The sequence below is a fragment of the Gopherus evgoodei genome, chromosome 9 (assembly GCF_007399415.2).
Source record: "Gopherus evgoodei ecotype Sinaloan lineage chromosome 9, rGopEvg1_v1.p, whole genome shotgun sequence".
NCBI classification, from domain to species: domain Eukaryota; kingdom Metazoa; phylum Chordata; order Testudines; family Testudinidae; genus Gopherus; species Gopherus evgoodei.
Window position 1 is genome coordinate 16890996 of NC_044330.1, and position 14267 is coordinate 16905262.

Here is a 14267-nt window from a genome sequence, read left to right on the forward strand (position 1 = left end):
AGCAGTGATACCTTGAAAAGGCTTCACAGCAGCACAGGCCTGCTAGGAATCCTCAGAAGGTCTAAGAGAGGAAAGGAAACATGTGGGATACCCTCTCTCCACACTTCACCAGGCTCTGAGAGCCATAACCTGCCATTGGTTGGAACATGGGGGCAATGGGAGCTTAGCTTAAAAATCAGCAGCTGGGAATGCAAGCACAAATCAGAGCCTATAATCTGGGAAATCAGGAGGGATCTACAAGTGCAATAACTGATGTCAGAGTTTACACAGGGAATGTGTGTCTGCATGTCTGAGGGCGGGGTGAATAGTCTAAACAAAGTAACTCATGCCTATGTCTTTCAGAATGATCGCATCCTATTCACACACACAGGAGTGAAAGTGCAATAACTCACCTATCAAAAAAACCAACCAACCAAACACACACCTCTCAAAGTAAAAATATCAAGGCCAAAGTCACACTTTGGTTTAAGACTTTTGCTTTTCCCAAAAAGTCATTTTTAAAACTGCCTGAGATGTTCCTGGTTCATTACTCAGCACAGTGAACTAAATTATACCAACATCATTACACATACCTTTCCCCACTGAGAAATGCACTCTGGGTTTTTTCATAGGAAAAAGAGTAAAAGAAACAGCCAGAATTGTACAGAAATTAAATCTAAATATTTTCCCTAGAATAAACTCAAAACTAGAGTGTAAACCTACTGAACTTTGTGTTTTCTTGTTTTATAAAAGAAAAGGAGTATTACTTCTACTGTAACTTAGAATTAAATATACTCCATTTGTCACAGCACCTTTACTGTAAAACACTTGCACGGCAGAGCTCTGAATTACCACTTTGAATTTACAAGTAGTTAGGGCCCAATCCAAATCTCAGTGAAGTCAATAGGAGTCCTTCCATGGGCTTCAGTGAGTTTTGGATCAAGCTCTTAGACTATTAACTCCTGGTGCTATATAAATACCATAGGCCGGCAGACAGGTGTAGGCCTTGGCATGTTAAACACATATGGACATGTTTGTAAATGTGTTTGTAAAAGGCCCAATCCTACAAACATTACTAAGCTTGGTAGGTTCTACCATGAGAATCCCAGATGTGGTCAATGAGGCTACCCATATTAGCAAACTCAATAGTGGTTATAACCATAGTCGGTATGACTGTGAGTTCTCTCCTCTGTGCTATGTGCATCTAAAGCTTCTAGTGAACTAATTGGAGTTGGGGTGTGCAAAGAATGCATGATCAAGTCCTATGGGGGGGATGTACAAAAACACTCCATCATTGGCCCAACTCTGCTCTCATTGAAGTCAATGGGAGTTTCACCCTAAATGATCTGATGTGCACTTCAGATCATACTGAGATGCCTGGAGCTACAAGCTACCCAAAATTTAGGGTGGGCTCCCTTGTCATTATAGTCATTTCTTTGGTAGGGTCAGATACTGGAGTTTTACCCAGAGAAGCAATTATACTAGATCTTAGTCTAGTTCCAAACCCTAGTACCACGGCTTTGCATCCAGGTAAGTGTTACTGTCACAGGGGAGCCTCCACTGGGTGCAGTTTTAATGTTCTGTGACTGTTTCACACTCTAGATTCTTGTCCCATGTGAGTTCTTACACGGAGACTCCAGTGGTGGCTTGTATTGTCTCAGGATTTCTAGCAGCACTGCTCTCCTTGCTGGTCAGCCTAAGGGACCTGATAGAAATGATGTCCATCGGCACACTCCTGGCCTATACTTTGGTCTCTGTTTGTGTCTTGCTTCTCCGATACCAGCCAGAGAGTGACATTGATGGTTTTGTCAAATTCCTCTCTGAGGAACACACCAAGAAGAAGGAAGGAATTCTAGCGGACTGTGAGAAGGAGGTTTGCTCTCCAGGGAGCGAGGGGGAGGAGTTTGCTGGCCCACTCACCAACACGTGCGGTGCAAAAAATCTGCCGTCGTTGGGTGACAATGAGATGCTCATTGGGAAAGCAGATAAACCCACCTACAACATCAACCACCCCAACTATGGCACAGTCGACATGACCTCAGGAATCGAGGCAGATGAGTCTGAAAACATTTATCTCATCAAGCTGAAGAAGTTAATAGGGCCACGTTATTACACAATGAGGATTCACCTGGGACTGCCAGGGAAAATGGATCGCCCAACTGCAGCTACTGGCCGCACTGTCACCACCTGTGTACTCCTGCTTTTCGTCCTGATGTTCATCTTCTGCTCTTTCATCATTTTCGGTGCAGACTATATCTATGATGAGAGCTGGTGGGCTATTCTCCTGGTGGTTTTAATGGTCCTGCTCATCATTGCATTGGTATTTGTGATCTTGCAACAGCCAGAAAACCCCAAAAAGCTGCCATATATGGCACCTTGTCTCCCTTTTGTCCCTGCATTTGCCATGTTGGTGAATATTTATCTCATGCTGAAACTCTCCACGATCACATGGGTCCGATTTGCTGTCTGGTGTTTTGTGGGTAAGTCTTGGATTTTTTAAGTTAGTCTGTTGTAAAAGTAACTTCTCTAGCAGATGGAAACCTAGATGTCACTCTCCTTTTTCCCCCTCTCCCCCACTTCCTACCCCTCCCCTCCTTTTCTTTACTTCTGTTCTTCTGCCCCCTCTTTTTTTCTTTTTTCATATTCTCCCCTTATTTGGGGGAGATTTTTTGAATATAATATAAATTCCAAAATAAAGGGGGAGGGGAGAACTTTACTAATTAGAACAATTGGACCATGCTGTCACTGTCACTGGTGTGAGTTGTCAGCTAAGGTATATCACAATCCTCCTCCCTTCTGCAGCATCTTCAGCTGTAATCCCAAGCACATTTAAAAACTCAAATTAATTCAGCACCCCTGGGAAGTGGCCTAGCATCATTATCCTCACATTGCAAACAGAGACACTGAAGCACAGAGGGGTGAAGTGCCTTGCCCCTGGTCTCCCTGCAGGACAGAGGCACAATCAAGAATAGAATCCAGGCCTTACTTGCAATCTGACCATCTATGCAGCCAACCACAGTGAAACTCCAGCTGCGCAGGCTGTAGGGTGAGCCAGTGTCAGGCTGGAGACTAGAAGGCAGGAAACCTGGTTCACAGTCTCCCATTTTAACTGTCATACAACACCATCTCTTAAAGCCAGCACTTAACGGTTAGCATTCATGTTCATGTAGGTGTGTATTTATTTCTGGTTGCTTTTTTCCCCATCTCCCACCCTGCTGTCCGGGCACGTCTACAAACATTCAGACAGTCGATATCAACATTAAAATGATCATCTCTGCCATAAACTCCTCTCCCACCACTGAAACATTTACATTTCTCCTCCCCCCACATAACTACCCCCCACTAGCATCACAATCGTAATAACAGTCCCACATCTACCAACACACCCTCTCCAAATGCCCAGGGGAAAAAATGGACCTTGTAGCATGTCCAGAAGATCAACAAATCTGGGCCATAGAGAACTAAAGCAGGACAAGGACACCAGAGTCAAGGATCCCTCATGGGGAATATTATTATTTGTATCATGGTAGGGCCTAGGAGACCCAGTCATGGACCCCATAGTGCTAGGGTGCTGTACAGACTCAGAACAAAAAGACTGTTCCTGCCCCAAATGTCCTGCCAACAGCCCCTTCCCAATCCAACCAGAGCTCAGAATCCTCCTCTGATTGCAACTGTGGCCACATGGCACAGGGTGAGAGCTGGGAAGCTGTATGCTCAGTGGTATTCTGCTTACAAGATAAAGCCTTTTTTAAAGAGGAACAGTGATTGACATCTGAGCTGACTGTTTGTCCGCCATGTGTCAGCCTGATCCAAATTCAAGCAGTTTTCTTCTCATCATCAGCATCCCTACCAGGGGTTGTGATGAGAGAGAAGAGCAGCTCAGCATTTACCACAGTGATGCTGCTGGATTCCACTCGAACATTTCCATTCCAACTGGCAGCTGCAAAGTCTGGCCTTGTCAATGGCTCTTATTGGTAGAAATTTATTCCATTTGACTAAAAGTGAAAAACAATCAACAATGAAAAACCAGTCCATATATGTTATCAGCAGCAGGCAGGTTTTCCTGTTTATAAAAGAATCCAGAGGGACCGGTTATCCCACCCACCATGAAAGCTGCCTGCCTCTCACTCTCTTATCTGTCATCACAGAACTGCAGGGCAGATTTCAGCAGCTGCTCTTTCACCTGCACTGCATAGTTTGGGGACTGCTTTCCCTAGCAAGCAAATTGCCTGTTTTATGAGTTAGACATTGCACTAAATCCCGTTTTTAATAGTTTTTTCCCATAACTAATTTGGGTGCCTGTTCAGATTTTGGTTTCTTGTAAATGAACCCTGAAGTTGTTTGATGGAACGTCCTCCAGGAGAAGAGCATCAGAGTGATAGCTAGAGATAAATCGGTTTATTCAGTTAAATGAATTATTCTCCCTTCCATAGTTGCTGAAGGGCACAGCCAAATTAAACTGGCTCTAAGCACTGTCCTGATCTCTTCATTGCAGACTAGCCGGGTAAGTCACATAGCTGAAGTGATAAGCTTGTGTTTCTTAGTGTAACAGCTCATTTCCAACATTTCTAGTCATAGTCCCCGATCCACATGGATGGGCCCCTGTGCGCCTGCAAAGTCTTATTGATTTCAGTGGGATTCTCCTTAGGCATAAGGGATCATGTGGGTCAAATTGCAAGATCAGGACCATAGTCAGCATTATTGTTACTGAACCCACATTTGGATTCAATTTTTCCAAAAGGTCTAAGTAGCAAGCCAAAGAATGAGCTTCACCAATAGCATATTCTGCCCACTCCCAGGCTATCAGGAGTTGATTGAACATTCCTGGTCTCAGGTCAGACTTCATGCTAACTGCACCATTTAGGGTACATCTTGCAGAGTTAATGGGAGATAGCTACGCTCGAGTCTCTCCTCTTGAGTTAGCCTGGCTCACGGGAATGCAGCCACAGTGCAAAATAACGCTCACGCTGCTGTGTTTTCACTGATGCTGCAATCACTTGTACATGGCACTAAGACTCCTAGGGGCACATCCCATGGTTCTGCAGGAACCTGAGCCTTTCCTGGTGAATCTGGGAAGAACCTTGTTGAAAGGCATTGGAGGACTAGCAGCACTCAAATGGAGCTAAGCTGCATCCATGCTATAAAGGAGTCAAGTTAGCAGTAAGACATTTTAGCCTATACCCGCTGACAGGCCAGCCAGCTAGAGCTGAAAGCATCACCACACTCAATCTAAGGAGTTTTGTGTATGGACAGGACTCGAGTGAGGAGTAACATTCCATTCAACTTACAACTCAAGTTACCTCTGCAATGAAGCCCTTCTGCTCTTGATATAGGAAAATGCTGTGTTCTGTTCTGGTCACTCATTTCTAAAAGGTTATAACAGAAACAGGATGGGTACAGAGAAGTGCAGCAGAAATGGCTAGAGGAATAGAAAGACCTCCATGTGCAGATGTGTAGTTTAGAAAGCAGACAAATAAAAGGTAATATGATAGAAATGTTTAACGAGTGGTGCAGAGAAGGGCATTAGATGCTTCCTATTTGCCCCTGCATAACGCTAAAACAAGGGGACATCAATGAAATAATTGACAACACATTTAAAACCAGGAAAGGAAATAACTGAAGCCAAGAACTTAACAGTATCTAAGAAGAATGAGACATTGGTATGAATAACAAGAACAGCCACATTTACTTTACATTAAAATAAAATAAGCATAAAGGATATAACTCGTTATGCTCTAGGGCATAACACAGTCATTAACTGCCTGGGGCTTGCAAAGTACTTCTCCTATGTGCAGGTTATTCCATGATTTGTCTGTAACGGGGTATCTTGCACCTTCCTCTGAAGCATCTCTAATAGGATACAAGGACCACTCGTCTTATCCAATATGGCAGTGCCTATGGCTTCTATGTTCCTAACTGCAATGTTAGACTTTATTCACTTTCACTGGAAAGTGAGCCAATGGAGCATTGATCCGTGCTCTCAGCTTCTGGATAGGAATTCCAGCTGAGCTCTGGTTTAAAAAAAAAAAAAAAAGACCTCAGCTTTAAAGCCGAAAAGAGGGCAGGTGGCAATCCTAAAACCTCAACACTTCCTTAAGCGCTTGAGTGTATTGTGCAGAGAGAGCACCCTCTTGCTCTGTACTCTTCAGAAAGGGGGAACTATACAAACTCTTTGGAAAAGAGGTCAATTACGTACAATCCCAGAGGTTCCCCTGAGTCCTGAGAGCCCTGAGAACCGAGCAGTCCTGTCCCAAAGGTGCTCTCTCTCTCCCTACTTCCCAATCAGGCACACTTGCATAATTGTTGCACTCCAGAAATAGTGCAGTACATTCTGTAGCTCCACAGAACTCACCCAGAATCTAAATAGTGGTAAACAATGTAATTTGTTTTGCTTTGGCTTTTTTATTTCAAAGCAGCCCTATCCAGCTGAGCAGTAAAGTAAGCAGAGGGCTTCACAAAAGAGTTTCACAAGATGTATTTTTAGGATTTAATTGGACTGAGTGCAGACTAGCACTTCCCAGGGCTCAGAACTGCAGCTTCATTAAATTTCTATGAACAGACAGACCATCTGGCGGTGCAGGATCCATAATTTTCAACCATATCAGGAGATATCTAGGACCCTGGCTCATCTATTTTTTAATATTCCAGGCTGACTGGGGATGAGGAACTCATTGGCAGGAACAGAAATCCTTATTGCTTCATGTGAGCCTATTAGTAAAAACAGCCAAATTTGGAGCTTATGCAAGCAGGAGTCAGTGGAGTTTTCAGTATTTTAAGTATTGCAAACTCCAAGCATTCAAAAATCATGCGTCAGGCTCTCTAAAATTAAGAGATTGGCTTAAAAACCATGAGATTTAAGAAAAATAATATATTCTGGGCTCTTTCTAGTTGCCTTCTAGTCAGGGGTGAAAGTGAGCCAGTACGGGCTGGTATAGCATACCGGTAAGAAGCCAGTACCGGCCCGGAGCAGCGCTTTAAGGAGGGTCCTTTGCTGCAGCAGTGCTTTAACATTGCTGCCCCTTCCCCCTGTCAGTGGCCCTGCCGGTAGGGACCCTACCAGCAGGGCCACCAAAGGGAGAGGGGCAAAAGGGGCAGCTGCCCTGGGACTGGCAATTTAAAAGGGCCGGGGGCTCCTGGTCATTGCTACCGTGGCAGTGGCCGGAGCCCAGGGCCTTTTAAATCGCTGCCGGACCCCGGGCGGCAGGGATCAGGCAGCTCAGATGGGCTGGCTGGGGGAAGCTGACCCCCCCCAGCCCCGCCCCTTCTACCCAAGGCACCAGCCCCCGTACTAGTAAGAATTTATTATTACTTTCACCCCTGCTTGTAGTGCTGGAGCCTTTAGAGTTCACATTATCAAGCTTCCCTTCACAGTCATGATGGCTAGAAACTTTATTTTTTTTAAATGAAAGCTGAGCTTTTCACATAATCACCTGATTCCAGAAGCTGGGGCTTTAAGGAAAAAAACACTAAATAGCACAAGACTTATGATTCTAGCCTCAGAGTTGCAGAGAAAAGCTTGAAAATATGACACCTAAAGATTCAAAAATTATAAGGTAAAAGGCAAATAAAAAGAACCCCCAAATTAATTATTTTGTAAGTCTAGTGATGTTTGTCAATCGTATGATTTCTTCTCTTTTCTTTTTTTGTGGACCTGACTCCATGTTTTTGAACACTTATGATTGGCAATCCTCTACTCTACTCTGGAGCGCTACCAGCTTTTTTGCCACCCTAGGCGGCAGAAGTTCCCACCCCTGAAATTCTGCCCCTCACAGAGGTGGCGGAAGGTCCTGCCCCGTAATGCCACCCCTGACAGAGGCGACAGAAGGTCCCACCCCCAAAATACCGTCGATGACCGGGCGGCCGAAGATCTGGCCACCGCGGTCGCCGCCCCCCAAATGTTAGCCCCCTAGGCAACCGCCTAGGTCACCTAATGGGTTGCACTGGCCTTGACTCTACTGTGCTTTACTTCTGGCAGTGGCCAACACCCAGTTGCTTCAGAAATTCTGTGATCATATTCAGTTGTTCATGGGAAATCATTTATTCCTGACCTTTGCAGGCAGTTCACACCCTGGAGCATGAGACGTCTATCTTGGAGGAGCCTGTTTTACAAAATATAGCTCTTTTGCAGTAGCTTCTACACATGCTTTTGAGGCTGGAGGTCACACACACAAATGTTTATTGACTCTCAGGAGAAATAGCCATACACTATACCCTGTCACTTAAGAAGCTGCGGCTCCAGTCAAATATAATGACTTCCTCTTGCAGCTTTAAATCAAGGGTGACTTCAAAGCAGCAACAAAGTCTGCTAGATTTAATTAACTTTCCCCTGTGGCTTACATGGCATCAGTTCAGTTACCAGCCACAGGCAATTACTAAAGAAAGGCAGCTTCTCTTAAATTTAATTATTTCTCCTGCAGCTTCTGAGGTAAAGAGCTGAAGTGGGTACAGTTTGTTTTACCATTGCGGTTTTGTGAGACTTGCAGTAGTGCTGTGTGAATTTTTTGTTATCTCACATGATGATGTCAACCACTGCCAGAGCTGAGACAGACCCGAGCTAATGAAATTCCTGCAGGAACACATCTGCAGTAGATGGATTCTTGAATCCATTACCAATTAAGAATCTTAAATCTCCATATACCTTGGCTTCTGGAAAAAAACATTCATAGTAGGTGGGAGGGAGAGATTGTGTACTGTCACATGAGAAGAGAGTGAGAAAGAAAAGCTTAAAAAGAAACTAACAGCAACAGGAGGGCAGGATTTCTGTATCATTTTAGCATCAAACATATTTAACCTTATGACTGGGAAGCACATTGGCTCTGTGCAACGAACAGTATGAGAGAGAGAGAGTGGGAATGCAGGGAACACCGAATAGACTGAAGAGAAAGGGTGGCTGGGGAGGATAAAGGTATGAAAATGCAATTTGGGGATTTTATCGTGAGCCTGATGATATTTGATGTTTTTCTTCAAGTCCCAGATCCTGGAGTCATGTGTTTATGTGAGAACTTCACCTGCAGAGAGAAACTTCATAACGTTAGCCCCAAAGGTTAAAAAACCAGAAGGCAAATGAAAAGAATGCAAATTGTATTATTTTAAAATCTCATGATGATTTATAAACCCATCTCATGATTTTGGAGGTCTGATATTGCATAGACCAGATCCTCAGCTGGTGCAAATCAGTGTCATTCCATTGACTTCAATGACGTCCCTTGAGCTAGACCGATTTACAGTGGCTGGGATCTGGCCCAAATATGTGACCCATATATCCCAGGAGGAGCAATGGTACCTAACTCCAGTAACTGTGTATTTCTTATTCTTCTCTTCCTGCCACTCTAAAATATATGTATTCCATGTATTCTAATAGAGAGACAAACAGCTGTGCAGTAACATCACACTATCAATTTTATAAGATCATTGTGTTTAATTGTTTTATCTTTGACTAACTAGAACACACTATTTATTTATTCCAAAGTGTTTCCTTTCTCAGATAGTTAACAGTTGTACCCTTTGATGTCTCCCCCCACCTCCCTCTCAGGCTTGCTCATTTACTTTGGCTACGGCATGTGGAACAGCACACTTGAGATCAGCGCCCGGGAAGAGGTCCTTCATCAGAGCACATACCAGCGCTATGATGTGGATGTTGACCCATTTTCAGTCGAAGAAGGCTTTTCCTACGCTAATGAGAGTGACAACTACCAGGACTTGGAGCCTTCAGAAGACAAAGGATTCTCTTACCAGCAGATGTCGGAGGCAAAGGAAAGCAGTCGGACGAGTAGCAAATCGAAAAGCAAAGGCAAACACAAACAGAACTTCGAGGCCCTGATTGCAAATGATGAGCTTGACTACTCACCAGAATAGGCATAACACAAACAAAACCACAATGCTATTTCTCACTAACCTAACCCTTGGGCTAGAATGTGAAGGCTTCTTTGGCTCTCATTTTAAATTCCATCCTTCCTAAAATTTCAGTCCCCAGAATCACGTCACTTACTCACTCACTTTTTTGCTCTTCAGGATAGTTTTATAAAAAAGTTTATCCTGAATTCTGAGATTGTCACATTGAACAAAACAAGCAAGTGACCCATTTGGAGTCCACCAGCATGGCCTATCTTGGTGCATGTTACCAAGTGGGCCAGCACATGGATGGATTGGGTGACTGGAAGATTCTTTCTATGTCTATTAAGCATCCTATTGACCTCTTTTGGCAGCACTGACAATGTGATTTAAATGAGACATGTGCCAAATAGGGTGGGTTTCATGTGAGCAGTTACAGGACCAGCTGAATTGGTGGGGGCATGAGATATATTCTCTGTGCTTCCAGAGAGAATATTTACCCCGTGACTATACTGGTGTGAAGCAACATATCTGGCATTTTCTTAGCAAGTATATTTTTTCGTTGAACTTATAGAAAGAAAACCTTTGCTAGCTAGGTGTAAGCATACTGAAGCAGTAAAATGTTTCCCAAGGGAATCTCAGGAGTAGATTGAAAGGAGATCCAGGGATCTTGGCCTCACAGAGCAACATTTTCATCCTCCATTTCAGCACCATGGCTCTCACTGCAAACACCATGGCTAGGGATGAGCCTGAACCAAACTTCCTGAATCCAAACACTCCAAGCTTTGGGATTAAAATGCAATCTTCATGGCTTGCACCATGCTCTAGGACAGACCAGATCAAAACTTCAGATCCCAGCACATCTGAATTTCTCAGATCTGGATCTAAGCTTTCTGGTTTGGGCCCATCTTTAATCATGATGAGGATCACTCCTCATCTAGGCTTAATTCATTCCTCTATAAATACTCCTAAATATCAAACTCCATTTCTCTTGGTACCATTGGTACTAAGGCTTGGACTCCATTTCCATCACTGTGTGTCTTCTACTGATTCACTGATCCATAATAATTCCTGCTGGGCACAGTCCAGATTGTCATTCAGATTTCAGTTCTTCAGATGAAGTTTCTATTTATTACTTTATGTCACATGGGTCATTAACTTTAAGTCGTCACTGGACAATATTTGTGGCAACTGTAGATAACCAAGCCACTGAAATCTCATTCCTTGCCATAAACTATACTTTGTATTAAGGATCCTTACCTTGTATATGTTTTTGAGATATTTAACCACTGGACTGTTGAGTGCTACTATGAAAAATACTGAAGTGCAACTAGCTACTGTAGTTAATGAAATTCCATAGTATCACACCTCACTTTGAAACCAAATGGAATAGGCAAAGGGAGAGGGGAGTTCATGTAACATAAGGCAGGGATTCTTAGGCGATGAATGTTTATTGATAGTTAATCCACTGGCTACTAGTAGAGAACTGGCCCAATCGTCCCCCTCTCACCTGAGCAAAACTCCCAGTAATGTGAATGGGAGTTTTGCCTGAGTGAGAACTGCAGGATCAGACCCAATAGGAATAACACAGCTTCCACATATCTAATCATAAGCACACTGAGCCAAACTCACCTGTGGTGTAACTCCACTGAAGCCAATAGAGTTAGCCAGGGATGACTTTGGCCCACTATGTCTTTTCCTTTCAATATATAAAAGAAACATAGTTAACTAAACTCTGGTAGGAATTGGCCTGATAAAGAAATTGGACATTTCTGAGTCACTTTCTCCAATCTATGTTTTTGTTTATTTAGTAACTTAACTGCAATATGCTAAATGCACCTATCAGCACTACTGGGCACATATACAGAATATTCCATCACATTAAACCCTGAAGCGATACTGAGTCATCATGAAACACCACTCGCCCAAACTGGCACTCACCTCACCAGGACAAAGCCGGAGATAAATATTTTCAAAGCAGCCTTGGGGATTTAAATGCACAAATCATATTAAAATTAATGGGCTGTGTCTCTCAATCCCTTAGGCAGGTTTGAAAATCTCAGAGAGGGTATGTAGCAGGCCTTGCAGCCTGACCTGATAGCCAGCAGACTTGGGTTCTACTAGACCAGCAGAGGGGTACATTCCGGGGCTGAGAGCCCCCTTTCTGAGAACAATCTGCCACCAGCCCCCTGTATTACAAAACTATCAGCTGGAGGGTCCTGGCTGTCTTTGAGTTTTGGAATGCAGAAGCAGAGAGTCTGGCTGAAAATCCTGGCCCTATTGAACTCAATGGGAGCATTGCTATTGACTTCAGTGGCATTAGGATTTCACTCATTTGTCTCTGATGTAGCTCACACCCAGACCATATAGCACATTTGAATTCTAATAACTTTCAGAGTGAAGGAGAAATGTTTTATTGTCTCTTCCCTTTAAAAAGCATCTGTTATGGTTCTTATCACACTGTGTATTTACATAAGAACGGCCATATTGGATCAATTGGTCCTGTCTTCCGACACTGGCCAATGCTAGGTGCCTCAGAGGGAATGCACAGCACAGTCAATCACAGAGTGACCAATTCCCTGTCGTCCACTCCCAGCTTCTGGCAAACAGGCTTGTGACACTCAGAGCACGGGGTGGCATCTCTAGTGTAAATTATTGATCAGCAGCTTCCACACAGATGATCCGTTCCTAGCTCAATGGCCTATATAGAAGATCTGGTTTTAAATTATTGCAATACATGAAAAAAGATTTTTATCCAAAACCTATTTTTAATGAACAGAGATCATATCAAATACATGAGACTGACTAGTCTCTGCTGAAAGCTACAGGGCTAATTTCTGCCCCCTTAGTTGCACCAGGGTAATCTAGCAAACTCTACTGACCTCATTAGCATTGCTCCAGATGTACACTGGTGTAATCAAGAACAGAATCAAGACCACAGTTCCCCCAGACATTCCCTACCAATGCTTAGCAAAGTCAGACTCCATGGTGCATATTCAGGTGAAATTTACTTGTGTCACTTTGTCATTTGAATAGGAAGATGTTTGCACTACATTAGCATGAACGTGGTGCATTTAGCAAGTTTTCGCTTACAGGGACTCAGAGTAAATAATGCTGGGGCTTGAGAGATACAGTAATTCAGACAAGTAAGGGCTTGATACCACAACACACATGTGAATGGTCTTTACTTACATGGATAGTTCCATGGAAATCAGGGAGGTTCCTGGGGTGAGTTTAGGAGCAGGCCATCCAGATTGTGTGAAGTTTGGCCTGAGCCCAGACCCAGAGCACCCTCTGGATCAAGATAAAGCTGTGCCCAGTTCCACCCTCTCCTTCTGGGGGCAAGGCCTGTGACTCCACTGCCCTCCTGCCATGTAAGGCAGTACGGGTGCTAGGAAGAGGCCATGTCCTTGCATAAGGGGCAGGTCTCACTTGCTGACCAACAGTTGGGGAGCTCAGCCAGAGGGCACTAAGCACGCTTTCACCTCCCCACACATACAGGAGATGGCCGACATCTCCAAAAGGAAGGATGCTCATCAGCAAAAAACCCAAAATATTCCCCCAGGTGGTTGGGGAGGGGAGGGGGGCAGGAGGCAGCACAGAGCCCTTCATCCCCCACCCAGTAGCTCAAGGGGTCTGACTGAGTCCTCCTCACTTTCACTGGTACAGACCATTTTGCAAACCCAGGTCTGCAGCAGGATGTGCAGACCATGTGCAGGGGAGATAAAAGATCCACAAGTGACCAGTGAGGGATAATGGGTAGAACTCATTTGTGGAGGCTAGTGGCTCCAGGGCTCCAAACCATGTATCAGTTGCTCCTTGTGCCTGATCTCCCAGACCTAATCCAAGGCAGATCTCCCTTGAAGGAGAGAGAGAGAAGTATCTAGTATTATAGCCTTTGCATTATTATTTATTAGTAGTATTGCCATAGCATCTAGGATCCCCAGTCATGGAGCAGTACTCTACTGTGCTAGGCACTGTACAAACGCAGAACAAAATCCATACCCTAAATAGCTTACAGCCTAAATACTTATGCAGCTGTGAAGGTTCTTTCTACTTATTATAGGATTTAAATAATCTTCCTTACCATTTTCATGCTGGTTAATATTGATTTGTTGAGGACCAGCTATGCTCAGCTCTCTATGAGGCATAGTCCCTGCCCCAGAAAGCGTGCAGCTGGAAAAGATGAACAACACAGAACACTTGGAAAAGCCAGAGGAAGGGTCTAATTAGAGTGTCCCGCCCCTTCAAAAAATTACACATGCAGGAAAAAAAGGAACATTGTAAAATCTGGACACTAACACCAGTCCCTTTTTCTGTCAAGGAAGATGGAGTTCTAGACAGAGGCAGAGGAATTGCTACAATCACTCAGCAAATCCTGGAGCTAGATTTACATCACTTGTCTCAGCTCCAACACAAGAGCAGATGACGGGTTCCATGCAGTGCAATAGGGCGGC

At 44.0% G+C, this 14267-nt stretch overlaps 1 protein-coding gene across 1 annotated transcript in view; it reads left to right on the top strand.

Annotated features, from left to right (window-relative positions):
* The window catches only part of SLC7A14 (solute carrier family 7 member 14), a 71137-nt gene extending 57233 nt beyond the window's left edge, over window positions 1-13904 (top strand). The window contains exons 7-8 of the mRNA XM_030576020.1: window positions 1582-2459; window positions 9512-13904. Of these exons, the coding sequence (XP_030431880.1) occupies window positions 1582-2459; window positions 9512-9834 (1201 nt within the window). The 3' untranslated portion in view covers window positions 9835-13904. The remainder of the gene's footprint in view (window positions 1-1581; window positions 2460-9511) is intronic.
* The last annotated feature ends 363 nt before the right edge of the window (window positions 13905-14267 follow it).